The sequence below is a fragment of the Narcine bancroftii genome, chromosome 6, assembly GCF_036971445.1.
Source record: "Narcine bancroftii isolate sNarBan1 chromosome 6, sNarBan1.hap1, whole genome shotgun sequence".
In the NCBI taxonomy this organism is placed as follows: domain Eukaryota; kingdom Metazoa; phylum Chordata; class Chondrichthyes; order Torpediniformes; family Narcinidae; genus Narcine; species Narcine bancroftii.
The window spans coordinates 92,444,815-92,463,133 of record NC_091474.1 but is presented as its reverse complement, the minus strand read 5'-3'; the positions used below and the strand labels follow the sequence as shown (position 1 = coordinate 92,463,133).

At 42.5% G+C, this 18,319-nt stretch overlaps 1 protein-coding gene across 2 annotated transcripts in view; it reads left to right on the top strand.

Moving 5' to 3' along the window:
• shld2 (shieldin complex subunit 2) overlaps nucleotides 1-18,319 on the top strand; it is a 70,245-nt gene that overhangs the window by 27,163 nt on the left and 24,763 nt on the right. For both annotated transcript variants that reach the window (XM_069885730.1, XM_069885729.1), the window contains exons 2-4: nucleotides 10,312-12,000; nucleotides 13,779-13,886; nucleotides 16,258-16,452. In XM_069885730.1, coding sequence (XP_069741831.1) covers nucleotides 10,509-12,000; nucleotides 13,779-13,886; nucleotides 16,258-16,452 — 1,795 coding nt within the window. In that variant the 5' untranslated portion in view covers nucleotides 10,312-10,508. The remainder of the gene's footprint in view (nucleotides 1-10,311; nucleotides 12,001-13,778; nucleotides 13,887-16,257; nucleotides 16,453-18,319) is intronic.

The following is an 18,319-nucleotide window of genomic DNA, read 5'->3' as shown; positions in this document are numbered from 1 at the left end:
GTGTTCAAAACAAGAAAGCAGAAATGGATAAGAAGGAAAGGTGATGATGGAGAAACGGAAAGGGAAGATAAACAAAGTATAAAATGGCTACGCTGAACTATATGACTTTAAATATTAACGGAATACATAACCAAATTAAAAGGAAGAAACTGCTAAATTTACTGAAAAAAGAAAAAATTGATATAGCATTTGTGCAAGAAACACATTTAACTGAATTGGAGCACAAGAAATTAAAGAGAGATTGGGTAGGACATATAACAGCAGTGTCGTATAATTCAAAAGCAAGAGGAGTAGCTATATTAATTAGTAAAAATTTGCCAATTAAAATAGAAGAGGAAATAATAGATCCAGCAGGGAGATATGTAATGATAAAATGTCAGATATATTCGGAGTTTTGGAATCTACTCAATGTATATTCACCTAACGAAGAAGATCAAAAGTTTATGCAAGATATTTTTTTGAAGATAGCAGATACGCAAGGGAACATATTAATAGGAGGGGATTTCAACCTGAATTTGGATTAAAATATGGACAAAACTGGGAAAAAAATTAACAGAAAGAACAAAGTAACCAAATTTATAATTAAATCGATGGAAGAAATGCAACTTTTGGATATATGGAGGAAACAACACCCAAATGAAAAGGAATATTCATATTACTCGGCTAGACATAAAACATACTCAAGAATAGACCTGTTTTTGTTATCAGCTCGTATGCAAGATAGAGTAAGAAAAACAGAATATAAAGCTAGAATATTATCGGGCCATTCACCCTTAATATTGACAATAAAGTTAGAGGACATCCCTCCAAGAATGTATAGATGGAGATTAAACTCCATGTTACTCAAAAGGCAGGATTTTAGAGTATTCATTGAAAGACAAATTAAAATGTATTTTGAAATAAATACGGAATCAGTGAAAGATAAGTTTATACTATGGGATGCAATGAAAGCGTTCATTAGAGGGCAAATAATAAGTTATGTAACCAAGATGAAGAAGGACTATAATCAGGAAACAGAGCAGTTGGAAAGAGAAATAGTAAATATAGAAAAAGAATTAGCAATGAAGGAAGATACAACTAAAAGAAGAGAATTGGCAGATAAAAAAATAAAATATGAAACACTACAAACATATAAGGTGGAGAAGAACATAATGAAGACAAAACAGAAATATTATGAACTAGGGGAAAAAACGCACAAAATTCTAGCATGGCAGCTTAAGACAGAACAAGCTAAGAAAATGGTATTGGCATCAAGGAAAAAAGACAAACAAATCACATATAATCCAAAGGAGATCAAGGAAAACTTTAGAGAATTCTATGAACAATTATACCAAACTGAAAATGAAGGGAAAGAAGGGAAAATAGATGAATTTCTAACTAAAATTGAACTACCAAAATTACAAATAGAGGAACAAAATAAATTAACAGAACCATTTGAAATAGTAGAAATACAAGAGATAATTTAAAAAATTACCAAATAATAAGACACCAGGAGAGGGTGGATTCCCAATAGAATTCTATAAAACATTTAAAGATTTATTAATTCCTCCCCTCCTGGAAGTAATCAACCAGATTGATAAAACACAAAGCTTACCAGATTCATGTAAAACAGCAATAATTACAGTAATACTAAAGCAAGGGAAAGATCCACTCGCACCAGCGTCATATAGACCAAAATCATTACTTAACACAGATTATAAGATAATAGCTAAACTATTAGCAAACAGATTAGCAGAGTATGTACCGAAAATAGTAAATCTAGACCAAACTGGATTTATTAAAAAAAGACACACAACAGACAATATTTGTAAATTTATTAACTTAATTCATGCAGTAGAAGGGAATAAAGCACCAACAGTAGCAGTTGCTTTAGACGCAGAGAAGGCCTTTGACAGAGTAGAATGGAATTATTTGTTCAAAGTATTGCAAAAATTCAGTTTACCGGAGAAGTATATTAATTGGATTAAAGCATTATATAAGGGGCCATTGGCGAAAGTGACAGTAAATGGATATATATCAAAGCAATTTAACTTAAGCAGGTCAACACGGCAGGGATGCCCACTATCACCATTATTGTTCACGTTAGCTATAGAACCACTAGCAGAATTGATAAGAACAGAAAATAATATAAAAGGGATAAAAATAAACGACAAGGAATATAAAATCAGTTTATTTGCGGATGATGTTATAGTATACTTAACAGAACCAGAACTATCAATAAAAGAATTATATAAGAAATTGAAGGAATATGGAGAAGTGTCGGGTTACAAGATTAACGTAAATAAAAGTGAAGCAATGCCAATGAATAACGCGGATTTCTCAAAATTTAAGAAGGAATCACCATTCAGATGGCAAATGCAAGCAATAAGATACCTAGGTATACAAATAAATAAAAATCTCGGCCAACTATACAAACTCAATTATTATCCACTAATGAAAAAATTACAGGACGATTTAGAGCATTGGAAAGATTTACCACTAACACTAATAGGAAGGATAAACTGTATTAAAATGAACATTTTCCCAAGGATATTATACCTATTTCAGGCATTGCCAATACACTTGACAGAGAAATTCTTCAAGGAGTTAAAGAAAATAATAAGGAAATTTTTATGGAAAGGGGGGAAACCGAGGATAGCACGAGATAAATTAACAGAATGGTATAAACAAGGAGGCTTACAACTGCCAAACTTTTAAAATTATTATAGAGCCGCACAATTAAGATACCTATCAGATTTTTATCAAACAAGGGAAAAAATGGGGGTCATAAAACCATTTAAATGAGGGTAAAAAAGGGTGGTTGACCCATCTGCTGGTCTATTTTTATATGCCAAAACATACGATATACAATATGGTGTTCGCACAACGTCCACATCGCATAATGGCCAATTTCACAGAACATATGGTGGACGTTAAGTGGCGCTTACCTGTACATGATAAATATTACAATGTTAAAAGTCTCAAGGAACAGGGATTTCAAAATGCTTGTCCATGTAAGGCTGGTAGATAATAATTATGAAGTTAAATGGAATATGTGCTACATTGGCATGACGTCAAATAAGAGCAGGAAGATTAACCTACCTGTTATTGCCCCACCTTCATCTGTTTTTTCTTTGGCTTGGCTTCGCGGATGAAGATTCATGGAGGGGTAATGACCACGTCAGCTGCAGGCTCGTTTGTGGCTGACAAGTCCGATGCGGGACAGGCAGACACGGTTGCAGCGGTTGCAGGGGAAAATTGGTTGGTTGGGGTTGGGTGTTGGGTTTTTCCTCCTTTGTCTTTTGTCAGTGAGATGGGCTCTGCGGTCTTCTTCAAAGGAGGTTGCTGCCCGCCGAACTGTGAGGCGCCAAGATGCACGGTTTGAGGCGATATCAGCCCACTGGCGGTGGTCAATGTGGCAGGCACCAAGAGATTTCTTTAGGCAGTCCTTGTACCTCTTCTTTGGTGCACCTCTGTCACGGTGGCCAGTGGAGAGCTCGCCATATAACACAATCTTGGGAAGGCAATGGACCTCCATTCTGGAGACGTGACCTGCCCAGCGCAGTTAGATCTTCAGCAGCATGGATTCGATGCTGTCAGCCTCTGCCATCTCGAGTACTTCGATGTTAGGGATGAAGTCGCTCCAATGGAAGCATTCTAGGAGCCGTAGGTGATGCCGGTAGAGGACCCATGATACGGAGCCGAACAGGAGTGTGGGTTTGACAACGGCTCTGTATACGCTAATCTTTGTGAGATTTTTCAGATGGTTTTTCCAGACTCTTTTGTGTAGTCTTCCAAAGGCGCTATTTGCCTTGGCGAGTCTGTTGTCTATCTCGTTGTCAATCCTTGCATCCGATGAAATGGTGCAGCCGAGCTAGGTAAACTGGTTGACCGTTTTGAGTTTTGTGTGCCCGATGGAGATGTGGTGGGGCTGGTAGTCATGGTGGGGAGCTGGGTGATGGAGGACCTCCGTTTTCTTCAGGCTGACTTCCAGGCAGTTTCCGCAAAACAGGACGTCAAGCGCTGAAGAGCTGGCTCTGAATGGGCAACTAAAGCGTCCAAATGAGGGGTCTCAACCCAAAACGTCGATTATCCATTTCCATCCACAGGTGCTGCCTGACTCACTAAGTTCTTCCGTGCTATATGTCTAAATTTTTTTTAATTAAAAATAAATAAAAATTGAACCACATTAGAAGTGAAGGTTTATCTAAAATCAAACCAGTTTTGGAAAACAGATAAACTTATTATAAATTCTTCCATTTGGTATCATGCAAAATTTTAATTAATTTGTCAATTAATCCGTATCATTACATTTCTCATTTGAGGCATTTGGAAAAGCAAAAGCTAATGTCTTTTATGTAATGCTTATTGAAACATTGCACACATAAAACCTGCTTTCAAAGGTATACATTTCTGTGGTAGCTTAGTAGTGGTCTAATACATAATCTGTCGAATCACTTAAAAGCAGCATTTTGTTAAATGAGTCCTTTTCTGTTTCAATCAATAAACAGTCTTCTTTCTTTGGCTTGAGACAGTAATCTGGGATTCATTAGAGAGCTTTGGTCAGATTTTGTCTTGACATGATTTAACCTGGAAACAATTCCAGTCTCTACTGTTGGTGCTGAATTCAGTGTCAGGCAAATAACTTTTGTAATGCTTTTCATGACAAATGTGGAGTGGAGCTGGGGATTAATTTGTAACGGAAGGAGATTTAATCAGGAACATATCGTACGGTGTAATCACAAGCAACTGCATTTAGGTCGGTTTTGAAAGTCTGGGACTTTGCAGTAAGAAAACAATCTGCTCAGGGAACTCCAGAGTAAATGTGCCTCCAGTGTATGTCTGACATTGTATTAACTCATGCAGGCTATGATTTCTTCTTTGTGAGTTAACTGATCTCAGCATAGACTGCAGAGTGACTAATGCAGTTAGTTCAAGATGGGAAGAGAATTGTATTCAATGTATTTGAGAGGGCAGAGTGACCAACATGCACAGACAGTGATGATCTTTCAAGAAAAAGCTTGATCCTGGCTTGCGTTTTCAGGTTAGGGACTCTAGTGAGAATTTAATGAAGTTTTTTTTTCCCCAATTTGAATTGTCTTCAGGAGAAAAGGGATAAAGATGCTCTGGAACAAAACTAGAAAAAGTACAAAAATGCCCAAAACATTTGTTACAGTAGAAGTCCGAAAATCCGGACTGCTCGGGCACTGGGTTGGGCTGGGTCTTATGGATTCTCGGGGAGTACTTTTAAAATTCAAATGTAACCAGGAGTCAAAGAAGAGATTAACAGGTGAATTTTGATAGCTTATTCATTAACAAATACAGCACGCTTCATTTCTCAAAACGGGCAGTTTTAAAGAAAAATAAAGTCAACGCTTGACCAAAAGCATGGTCGCTTGTGGCCCGTGCATCTGTGGCCCTTACGCATGAATGCACGCACACAAAAGCCCACTAAATTTTAAACGTTTGTGCTGTTTTGAAAAGTCCTAATGCTTTTCATGACAAATGTGGAGTGGAACTGGGGATTAATTTGTAACGGAAATTCTCGGGTGGTCCAGATATCTGGCTTCTTTCTGAATTTTTGAACATTTGCTGTGTATATCTTTACCTCCTATGGATAATGCAGGGCCTGCTGAGTTCCTCCACCTTTTCTGTTTTTGCTACAATCACAGCGTCTGCAGAATTTCACTACTTGTTACATTCTGAGCCAGGCACTCAAACAAGTTATTAGTGCCTGAATCCTATAGAGGAGTGTCGATAAAGTGACTCCTTGTGTGCATGTTGGGCAGTACACGGACCTGAAGGCAATCCTGACCTTGAGTGCTAATTCTCCCTCTTACTGCATAGTTTTTATCCCCCAATTTCAGCAATATGTTGGTCGATTAATTATTTACTCTTTAATCCAGGTAAAACAATCATTTGGAGCAAGTCAAATTTTCCACGTCAGTAGCACGTCAGAATCAGAATTTGTCATTGAGGGGTCACGAAATGTGTATTGCAGCAACATCACAGTGCCAAAGCATTTCTATAAACTCCATTTCAAAAATAATAAAATAGTGCAAAAAAAGACAGTCAGGTAGTGTCTGTGGTTCATTGTTCATTCAGGAATCTGATGGCAGAGGGGAAAAAGCAGTCCTTGTGCCACTGAGGGCTCATCTTCAGGCTCATGTACCTTTTTCCCGATGGCCTGGGTGGTGGGGGTCCCTGAGTATAGAGCCTGTTTTCTTGAGATCCCTTCTTATAGATGTTCTCGACGGACGGAGTAGAGACTGGTGCCCGTGATGGCAAAGGCCAAGTTCACAGCCCTCTGGAGTTTTTTCCTGTCCTGCGTATTGGCCAGAATACTTTCCACGGTAAACCTGGAGAAGTTCCCTCAGTTCTGTTCCCAGGACCAGAGCAGAATACAACCAGGACTCTTTCCGGTACCAGGGCATGTTGGCTCGGAATGAGTTCATACGAGAAACATGGAATTTGATCCTGCCATTACCTGCAGAATTTCAGTGCATGTGTACATTGTACGTGTGTATGACAATAAACTGGAGATCATTGTCATCAACTGCTGTTGACTTGATGATGAGGACAGTTACACGTATCTGATCTGCTTTGCTGAATAGGATTTTGCTTAGGGCTCCTACTCCTGCTCCCGTTTGGTCCGAGTGGCAGCCGGAATACAGTGTAAAAAGGAAATAATGGAAGGAGAGGGGTGTAATTTTTGGTGTTGGGTGGAATGATGAAGGAGAGAGGGAAAGAGAAAGTGATAGCATAATATCTAGATTCAAGTTTCCTTTATTATGTTCATAAATACTGAAAATGTGTTTAAATTAAATGAAATTAAATTTTAAATTAGGCATTCAGCACTGCAACGGGCCTAATGGCCCCAAGGGCCTGTTTACACCCCATTAACTTACACCCCTGTATGTTTTCTCCGGAGCCCCTGGAAGAAACCCATGCAGACATGGGGAGAACGTACAAACTCCTTTCAGACAGCGCTGAATTCGAACCCTGGTCCAGTCCTGATCGCTTGCGCTGTAAAGGTGTTTCACTGACCGTGAAGGTCCAACTGTGCGGTGTTCACTTTTGTCTGCCCATAAATGCACATAGAGGCGCCATTAATCCAGTGCCCTTACCAAGAAGAGAAAGAGGAGCAAAATAGAGTCCCTTCAGAGACGGTAAGTGTCCATGGATCCCACCCCCTCCTCCGTTGCTATCGCCCCGTGCACACCCATAACCTCCATAGCCACACAGCCTTTCGCCTTTTCCAGCAGTGAACCCAAGCTCTGGGTTCCAAGTTGCCCTTCTGGTTCTGAGCCCCTGATGTGATTAGAAAACTTTGCACTTGAGGCCCTTTGAGAGACCTGCTCACCATTGGCACCCTCACAAGTCCCAGTGCCAGTCCCTGGTTCCCAAGAGCCAGTATCCTGCAGCCCGCAGCATTCAGCCTTCCAGCCCCTTGCTGATCCTCTGCTGTGATCATTGAGTCTTCTGGGCTGAGGTGTGTGGGGTGGCTGTTCTCCTGCTCTGGTGCCCTGCGCTGGCCCGCTGCTCCCCCAGAGCCCGTAATCCTTGTGCTACAGGCTGCTAAACTGGGCACCACCATCTTGGGCATTGACCTCCATGCGTTTTCTGCAGCCCCCCATTTTCAAGTTCGTCTATTATCATCTGATTGTACATATGCAACCTCCAAAAACAGCTTGTACACACATACACACTCAATACACAATACATAATAATCACATGTATACATCAAGCTATAATTAAAAATAAAAATGTATATAAATAATTTAGGATGATTTACTCGGATTGCAGTTCATCGATCAGCCTGCAGGAAGTAACTATTTCCCAGATTGACAGTCCTGATTTTGATGCTCCTGTACCTCCTTGATGATAATGGGTCAAATATTCTGGATAGAAAGGGTCTTCTCTAATTCTTTGAGCCCTATTTAAGCAACGCTCATGGAATTGTCAACAGTAGAGGAAAGGGAGACCCCAGTGATTTTCTCAGCCATTTTGATATTTCTCTGTGCTGACTTCCAGTCCGCTGCTTTGCAGCTTCTGTCCCACACAATGATTCAACCAGTCAGAACACTCTCAATTGTACCCATATAAAATGTCAATATGAGAGCCGGAAGCCTTGAACCTCCTTGGGTTTAAGCCTGTTTGCTGCCATTGGCGTAATACCCAGGCAGTAGGACCCCACGGAGTAGCACTGGAAGGCTCATCTCCACTCCTTCCAGCTCCGCACCAGGATAGCCAGAGAGTTTGATGGGAATGATGGAGGAAGGTGGAGCTAAGAGGGAGATTTGAAAGAGATATAAAAGGTATAGACACAAAGGGAGAAGGGATGAGGATGATCATTTGAAAAAAGGTGATGAAGTGTATAGGAGGGGAAGAGAAAGGCTTTCTCCGGGGGCTCTGGTTTCCTCGCACTGCTCAAAACGTATCGGTGGGGGGTAAATTGGGCAGCACAGACTCATGGGCTGGAATGGCCTGTTACCGTGCCACATGTCTAAATTTAAAAAATTTAAATTAAAGAGGCAGTGGAATGTTGGTGGTGGAGAAATGTGGACAGACGCATAGGTGAGGTCATAGGGACCGCAGATGCAGAAATACGTCAGGAGCAAAACAATTGCAGGAGGAACTCAGTGGGTCGACCAACATGTGGGGGCAGGGGGGAGTAATTACATTGGAAAGTAAGAAATTAGGAGCAGGGGTTCGCAATCTGGCCTGTCAAGCCTGCTCTGCCAAAAAAAACAAGATCAGAGCAGATATCTCTGAACCACCTGTTCCCCATAAAGCTTATTTCCCCTATTCTTCAAAAATCTACTTGTGCCTTTGATACACTCACTGCTTCCTTGGGCAAAGAATTCCACAAATTAACTACTCTCTTTAAATCCACTCCCCCAAATCGTGAGGCTATGCCCCCTAGTTCTAGTCTCACCTCCTTGCTTCTATATTCTTTTCATAAATGTTCCTTCTTCCCCACCCCATCCCTCTGAATGCCATTTTGAATTGTCCCAGGTTGCTCAATCTCTCCTCATCAGCCAAGCCCTTTATTTCCACGATCAACCTGCTGAACCTCCTCTGCGCCGCCTCCAAATCTGGCCTATCCTTCAAACAGTAAAGAGTCCAGAACTGCATGTAGTACTGGACACGTGGCCTCACCCTGTACAGTTGCTGCAGAACCTCTCTTATCTTAATTCATGCTCCAGCGCTCCCACGTCATTTTGCACAACAGGATTTGTGATTTTTTTTTCACCATTTAAATAAAATCCAATCCACTATTTTACTTTCCAAAGTGGATGCCCTCATTTTTAGCCACTTTATACAAGAAAAAAACCCTGTATCTGGCACCTATGGGGATTGGTAGATGCCGGATAAGTGTATTTTCTGGTTGCTTGAGCTTGTAGGGTGATTGGAGAACAGTGAGAATTTTAAACGCATATTTTTTTACTTAATTATTTTCCTCAAATTTTTTACCTGATGCTTGAGACTGCTGGTTGCTTGAATTCCGGACGACAGGAGTTTTACTGTGTAATGTGACAAATCCTTCTCCATTCACCATTCTCCATTTGCTTAACCTATTGATATTGATAAGGGCGGTATGGTTGGTGTAATGGTTAGTGCCACGCCTTTACAGCGCCAGTGATCGGGGCTGGTCCTGAGTTTGAATCCTGCACTGTCTGCAAGGAGTTTGTTCATTCTCCCTGTGTCTGTGTGTAGGTTAAAGGTTGAGAACCACTGCTCTACACCCAATTATTACTGAAATATTTTGCTTGAGAAAAATTGTCCTTAGCCCATTTCCTTTGGAGCTATGAAACCGTGCACATAACGAGTCAGTTAGGTACGATTAAAACAGCGATTTTCAAACCTTTTTCTTTCCACTCACTTGCCACCTTAAATAATCCCTTACTAATCACAGAACACTAGTAGCAGAGGGAATACTTAAGGTGGAACGAGTTTTAAAAAAAGGTTGCCCACCCCTGCTCTTGAGGGATTGTAATTTTGAATCAATTGAATTTTTAAAGGGCTTCCCCTACCCACTGACTCCCTGAATAATACATCAACTTTTTCCCATTTTCCCTTTACATTTCAATACCATGTGTGTGCATAAACTGAGTTTTATTCATTTTATTCCAGTCTCACGTTTGAATTAAATAGTGATTTACATTCATAAGGTTGGGCTGTGTGATGCTCAAAGACTATTAAGGTTTCTTGGATTGTTGCATTCCTTTCATTTAAAAGATTGTATCCTCTCCCTGCCCTGCCCCAGATGGAATGGATCGTTTGCATGCCATAGAGTTACTGATTAATGTCTGTTATTGTGTTCAGCAGGATCGTCAACCTCGAACAGGATCATGTGTATGGAGCCACTTGTATCCAAACAAAATTAAAGGCATCCTGATTAAATTTATTCTGTTGTTAGCAATGTTTGTTGACTCTGTACAGATTAATCTGATGAAAATGATGAGATTCTGCTAAAAGCATCATATTAGAGATACCTGGGAGGATTGACAGACTTGTCAACCCAGATGACTAACAGGAATAAAATTCACATTTTCCTTGGGGCACCGACCATATTGACATCAGCACGTAGATCAGCATATGAAGGAAGCACCAACAAGTGGCTTCAGCGCCACTTCTTGTACGACGCAGGATCCCCCGCTGTCAAAAACTGCACCACTGAATCCTCTCAGAAAGATCCTGACTGTTCCAAAGCAACGGTACAATTGGGAAACAGCGTGGCGCGGTTTCCTGCGTCAAAATGTGAAGAAGAAATCATCACAGCGCCTCGCGAATGTGTTGTTGAGAGTTTTGATGCATCCGTGCTGGAGAAGAGACTGAGCAGCAAGTGTGATGGGCTGTACAACAAAAGCTTCGGTACTGGAGGGAAAGGAAAGCTGGGAGAGTTGGGCAGCGGAATACTGCTGCACTCTGAAGGAGGTGTCAAAACCGAGAAAGAACATGTTGGCAAACCCACCAATGTGCTTTGCACAGGTGGTTTTAGGACCCCTGAGTTTGACAACAGAATTACCCAAACCAGAGAAAATGAGACTGAATCTAGGGTCCCCATCAGTAAAACAGTACAGAATAGATGGTTGAAAGAAGAGGAGACACTGGAGGACACTTTCCCAGCCGGGCATCAAGAATGTTGTTTCAGGAATGCGACAATGAGCCCAAGTTTCTCTACACACTCTGAGTTCCTCGGTGTGTTGGCAGCCAGCCAAGCTGCCTTTCTTTTACAGAAGTGCCCAGAAAGTGAGCTGAACAGAAAGATGAAATGGAAAACGGGTGCAACCGATACTGAGATGGCCTCTCGGTTCATTGAACCTGCCCTTAGTTCTATTCCAACATCTGGTCCGCGTGAGGGTCCAGTGGTGTGCGGACAGGCGGACAGTTCCCCAGAGCTGTTCAGCGACCAACAATTGTCCACCCATGAAGCTTTGGGGGGAGGGCTATCCGAAGGGTCAGAGCTGCTCTTCAGTCCTGTCATTGGCCAGCCGATCGGTGAGGTTAAGATTGAACCATACGGTGGAGGCATCCTGTGCTCTCAGGTTGTGAATTCTGCCAAGTGTTCTTTGACAGACTCAATGGAGACCAGTAAAGGGTCTGAGGAGTTCAATAAGGAAAGCCAAAAATCACGATCTCCAGATTCCTTCCGTAAAGACCCACCTTCACCCAAGAGAATGAAGGCAATAGACGACCAGAAAACTTTGCATCTTGGTCACTGTCTGCAAGCAATAAGGACCTGGAGCCCAGCAGCTAAACTTGGCTTTGTGGAAACGCAACTGCTCAAGGGTTGCATTGACAGGAACCAGAAATACCATATTTTAGTCACCATGCAGTTCCACTGCCTCCTGAAGGAGATAGAGATCAAATCGGGGTCACTGGCTGGATCCAGAGTCCCCATGTCAACTATTGTGGTGACAGACCAATCAGGAGTAACCATGAAGGTTGTACTGTGGCGAGCTGCTGCATTCTGGGCACTGGCTATCTTCCCCGGAGATATCTTCCTGTTAACAGGTAAGGGAGCTTTTCATTCCCAGACATTTATTTATTTTTTCAGAAATGTAACTGCAATGGATTCTTAAATCAGCTTGCCCCACAGGTTGGTTGTTCGCCAAATAGTTGAATGATGTACTCAGCCTTTGTGGCAGATAGAACCATAGAGAATTCCTGGCGATGACCTCCTCACAAGTTAGCTTGTGGGCACAGCACTGGTCTAGAACAGCCCCGAGTTCTGATGTTGGCATGTTAGACCTCTCGCCATGTTATAGGACTTGCCACTCAACCCAGTTGACTGACACAGGTAAAATATGACCCTGTTCATGTGAGTTACAAGGAAACAGGCCCTTCACCCCAGCTTATCCATGCTAACCAAATAGCTTTCCTAAGCCTGTGTTTGGCCCACATCCCTCTGAACATGTACCTGTCCAAACGTTATCCCAGTTTCTACCACTTCTTTGGCAGATCCACAGACGATCCGTCCTCAGGGCAAAATAGATGCTCTCTCACCTAACATCTGTGCCTTCTCATTTTCTCCTACCCTGAGAAAAGGACTATGACCATTTACCTTATCTATGCCCCTCATTATTTTACAAACCTGTATATGATTCACGCCCCACCCAACCCCCTTCTCTGTTCCAGGGAGAAAAAGCCCAGCTATCCAATTTCAAGCCTGCCAGTCCAGATAGTGTTTGAGTGATTCTTTTTATTTGCACCCTTTCCAGCTTAAGGATGTCTTTCATATTTGGATGGCAGTGGTATCTATTCAATCTTCATAACACATCACTGTTCCTTCATTGTTACTGGTTTTAAATCCCAGAACTGCCCCCCATCCAACAGGTTTGTTCAAAGTTCAAACTTGTTGTCAGAGCACGTACATGACATTACATGCATCCCTAAGGTTCTTTTTGCTGCAGGCCAGGTAGTGCAAAAGAAAAACTTAAGAAAAGGTACATATTCAAAACTCTGCAATACGGAAAATAATACAATAAACCCCCCCACCACCACCACCACATCCGGCACCTATGGGGATTGATAGACACTGGATAAGTGAATTTACACTAGCAATAAGTGGTAATTCTTCCACGCCCACAGAAAAAAGAATCTCAGTGTTGTATGTGATGCCATGCATGTACTCTGACAATCATTCTGAAATCTGAGGTTAGAAAAACTCCGGTTGTTTTCTCAGGAGGCTGGGGGGAGACCTGATAGAAGTTTATAAAATTATGAGAGACCCAGGTAGGGTAGAAAGTCAGAATCTTCTTGCCCGAAAACTGTCACATGCTAGATGACGTGTTTAAAGTGAGAGGGGAAGTGCAGGGCAAGGAGTGGGATAACTGCCTGGAATGAGCTAGGGGAGCTGGTGGTGGAAGCAGCTACAATAGTAGCATTTAAGAGGCTTCTAGATGATCACGTAAGTATGTAAGGAATAGAGGGATATGTATCACGTTCAAAGTTTTAGTTTGTCGGCATCCTGTTTCATGAGTCAAGGTTGTCATGGTCTCTCTTCAGTCACCAGAGTGCACTGTTGAGTGGGACAGATGAAAGAACTGATGGCAAATGATACAGAAAAGCTCCTGCAGATTTTTCACTATAAACCTTTCGCTATTTCCGATTCAGCATGTTGAGCTACTTAATAAATAATTATTTGGGGATTTTGATTTGTGATTCATTAGGGTCATAATAGAATAATCCACCCAGACCTACAAAAATTCTCCACCAGGCTTAAAAAGCACCGCCAAGAAAACAAATGTGTTGATTCAAGGTCGCCTCTGGTTGATTGCTTGTGCTTGCAGATGTGATGGTATACTGGGACCACTGGCAAGGAGAAGAGGTGTTGCAATCCAGCAGGAGGAGTAAACTGGTCAAGCTGGGCCACTGCTTACAGATTCAAGCTGCACAGTGTGAGTTCCTCATTCTATTGTCCTTATATGCAAATGCATAATAACATCCAGTATTTCACCAATCTAATCTGTTTCGATTGTTACCAAGCCAAGACAATTTGGTTATGACCACCTTTTGAATCCAAAATGAATGCAAATTAGGCTGTTCCATTAAACTTAAGGCCATAGAAGCAGAAATAGACGATTCAGCCATTTGAGTCTGCCCCACCATTCAAGATGATCCATTTTCTCACTCACTCCTACTGTCCGCCTTCTCCCCTTAACCTTTGATGCTCTGGCTAATCAATAACCTCTGACTTAGGGCGGCATGGTTAGAGGCTCAAGTTGGGTGCTATCTGCAAGGAATTTGTCTCCGACTTCCTCCCACCCTTCAAAAAAAACCGAACTGGGGTATAATTGTGCAACACGAGCTTGAGGGCTGAAAGGGTCTGCTCAAGATTCAATTTATTGTCATAGTAATAAAGCAAGGCAGACAGATTTGCCACCGGCAGGAATTGCCTAAGTGCCTCTTACAGTCGGACTTCCAGTCAAAGAGAGAGAGAGAAGCAAAAGAGAGCCCCCCCCCCCCAAGTCACCGAGTGTCCATAGATTCGCCTCCAGTACTTCCGCAGCCCCTGCAGCCACACAGTCCAAACCATTGGCGACGCGAGTTCCAGATCCAGAGCCTTTGCTGGAGGGATACCGATATCTGCTACCCCTCCAGCCAGTTTAAACCAGTCTCCAGCAGTCCGCAGCCCGGCACAAGTCGCCAGCAGCCCATCACATGCACTGGTCCCTCAGCTGCAGAGCCCCCTCACTGGTCTACCACCATGGTCACCAACCCTAGGTCATCTCCTCTGCTTCTCCTTCTCCTTCCCATCCTCTAGTGCCCTGCTCCAGTCCTCCACTTCCCCAGAGTCTGCTGCCAATTAATAGCTGATGCCATCTTGGCACTTCTCCTTCTCCTTCCTGTCCTCTGGTGCCCTGCTCTAGTCCTCCACTTCCCCAGAGTCTGCTGCTAATTAATAGGTGCCGCCATCTTGGTGCAGACCCATGGTCACAGGATTTCAAATAAGACCACTGTCGGGTCCCTCAAAGCCCGTTCAAAGCCCTCACAAAGTTGCTCCAGTAGCCTTAAAATATTAATTCCATAAACTTGCAAGTCGTTCCATTGAAGTATGCTCGATTTATTCTTTGTCACAGGATTGGGAAGAGGCCAAATTTAAAGACTGATGATGTAAATCTGAATGCCAAAGCTTGGAGTGTTTGCCACAAAGTATCAGCCAAGATTAGGATTTGGGTGACTGAGTATAGGGACCAGAATTCAGAATGAGTTTACACTGGTAAACAGGAGCCAAGTTTTTAGCAATTTGATCTTGGTGATGTGATCCAAAACTGGACAATATATTTTTCCAAAAGATTTGCTTCCTGAAAAAAAAATTGGGGGTTATGATCGATAACTTTGGGGCGGCACGATTAGCGTAGCGGTTAGGGCAATGCTGATAGAGCGGAAACGATTGGGACTGATTTGAATCGCACACTGCATATAAGGAGTTTGTACGTTTTCCCCGGCAGCTCCAGTTTCCTCCCACCCTTCAAAACATACTGGTGTTTGTTGGGCAATTGGGTGGCACAAGCTCGTGGGTCAAAATGGCCTGTATGTCTAAATTTTTAAAAATATATAATTTAAGTTTAAAAGAAGCTTCAAGCTAAACACAAAAATAATTTCAGATTTGCTGTATCATGTAAGAAGTTGAAGAAAGATTAAATGAACTTTTATTTAATTTAGCATTAAGCGTATACTCACCACAAATGTAACAGAATGTATCGCCACTGTTGCGACATTGACGAGACATTTCTCTGTATTGAGTCTTCCTGAAGACAATAAATGCTATTTTTAAGTACACTCATTAAGCTGTTGCCTGAAGAACATGTGCATCAATGTGCATTCAATTTATAATCAACGTAATACACAGCATCTGTACATGTAAGCTGCTTTTATAGCCTGTCTGCATCTATCCTGACTGAGCATGCCCAAGCCTAAGACAACATTTGCATAGCACTTGTACTAAGTGCATGCTCAGGCATGCTTGGACTAACCGAAACAGTTTGCTTTGTGGGCAATGTACAAGTAGTCTTAAACTATAATAGGAAATCACAAAAACAGGTTATATCTAAAAAAAAAGTATGTGATAGGAAAATTCTAAGGTGATTTTGGTGATCGACAGCCCAAAATCCATAAAATACACCCAAAAGTGTTCAGGAAGCAACATGTTTGTTGTCCAAAGTGACCTACTGTCAAGCCTAGAGCCATTGTAGCATCAAGTAAATTTTGACTGTTGGTTATTTTGTTGTATAAAGCTAAATTTTCATGGATGATATCTTTCTAAAGGGTCGCAGACAGTAAATCCAATTGCACTGAAGGAACTTGTTGCATATATTTCACATCAGCATAGCCATCTTCTGTCCCTTGGGCCGACAAACCGCCAACATTCAGAATCAGTGCAATATGTCGACCTTTACAATCTGCAACCAGGCCTGGTGGTACATGCACGACTCAAAATTGTCCTCGTCACTGTGCTCACAGGTCTGTATCTTTTGATTCGTCCTAGATTATCTCCCATCTCTGCTGAAGATGGAGAGGTTTCACAAATACTGTATATGCCATTATATCGGACAACCCGTGAAACTTTAAAAATTTCACCTTTAAATCGGGTCGTCCTATACCAAGTGTCTAAAATTCTTACCTTGACGACAAAGTCTCAACACTGCCATCATCTTCCTGCTGGTTACAATGGAATCTCACACTTGCCCCGTTATTTATTTGCGAAGTCTCGACACTCCTCCGCAGGGTCCATCCGCCCAGTCCAACTGCTGTCAACTGTTAAGGAGCCAAAAGTGGTTTATTTAAAAATATCCAAATAAAATGTAAACCTTTCAATTATAATTTAAATATTGTGATTTGCTTTTAACAGCATCCACTGGTCAACGATAAGTGCCAAATTTAAGGGGTGTCAAAGAATAACACTCAAAACCAACACTTTAGGTAAAAATTCTGAGTCATCCAATACACAAGTTGCCCTATGCAATGACATATGATACCTCCATCCCTTTCCTACCACCTCATCCAAAGAATCTGTCCTTTATAAATGAAGATCTCAACAATGAAGACGCTGTTTACATCCGGTACCGCACGGATAGCAGTCTCTTCAATCTGAGGCGCCTGCAAGCTCACACCAAGACACAAGAGCAACTTGTCCGTGAACTACTCTTTGCAGACGATGCCGCTTTAGTTGCCCATTCAGAGCCAGCTCTTCAGCGCTTGACGTCCTGTTTTGCGGAAACTGCCAAAATGTTTGGCCTGGAAGTCAGCCTGAAGAAAACTGAGGTCCTCCATCAGCCAGCTCCCCATCATGACTACCAGCCCCCCCACATCTCCATCGGGCACACAAAACTCAAAACGGTCAACCAATTTACCTATCTCGGCTGCACCATTTCATCAGATGCAAGGATCGACAATGAGATAGACAACAGACTCGCCAAGGCAAATAGCGCCTTTGGAAGACTACACAAAAGAGTCTGGAAAAACAACAACTGAAAAACCTCACAAAGATAAGCGTAAACAGAGCTGTTGTCATACCCACACTCCTGTTCGGCTCCGAATCATGGGTCCTCTACCGGCATCACCTACGGCTCCTAGAACGCTTCCACCAGCGTTGTCTCCGCTCCATCCTCAACATTCATTGGAGCGACTTCATCCCTAACATCGAAGTACTCGAGATGGCAGAGGCCGACAGCATCGAATCCACACTGTTGAAGATCCAACTGCACTGGGTAGGTCACGTCTCCAGAATGGAGGACCATCGCCTTCCCAAGGTCGTGTTATATGGCGAGCTCTCCACTGGCCATCGTGTCAGAGGTGCACCAAAGAAGAGGTATAAGGACTGCCTAAAGAAATCTCTTGGTGCCTGCCACATTGACCACCGCCAGTGGGCTGATATCGCCTCAAACCGTGCATCTTGGCGCCTCAAAGTTCGGCGGGCAGCAACCTCCTTTGAAGAAGACCACAGAGCCCACCTCACTGACAAAAGACAAAGGAGGAAAAACCCAACACCTAACCCCACCCAACCAATTTTCCCCTGCAACCGCTGCAACTGTGTCTGCCTGTCCCACATCGGACTTGTCAGCCACAAACGAGCCTGCAGCTGACGTGGACATTTACCCCTCCATAAATCTTCGTCCGCGAAGCCAAGACAAAGAAAGAAGACAAAGCAGCAAAATGAATGAAATCTGTAAACTGTCCTGGGTTCCTAGCAATTAAGAAGTTCTACACCCCACAAATACGATCTGACCTATTCAGTTTCCAGCAGTTTTTAGTTTACTTTATCATTCTCCCATCAGTTATCATGGACATCAGCTGGGAATCCTGACTCTTCCTTCTCAAACTGACTCTC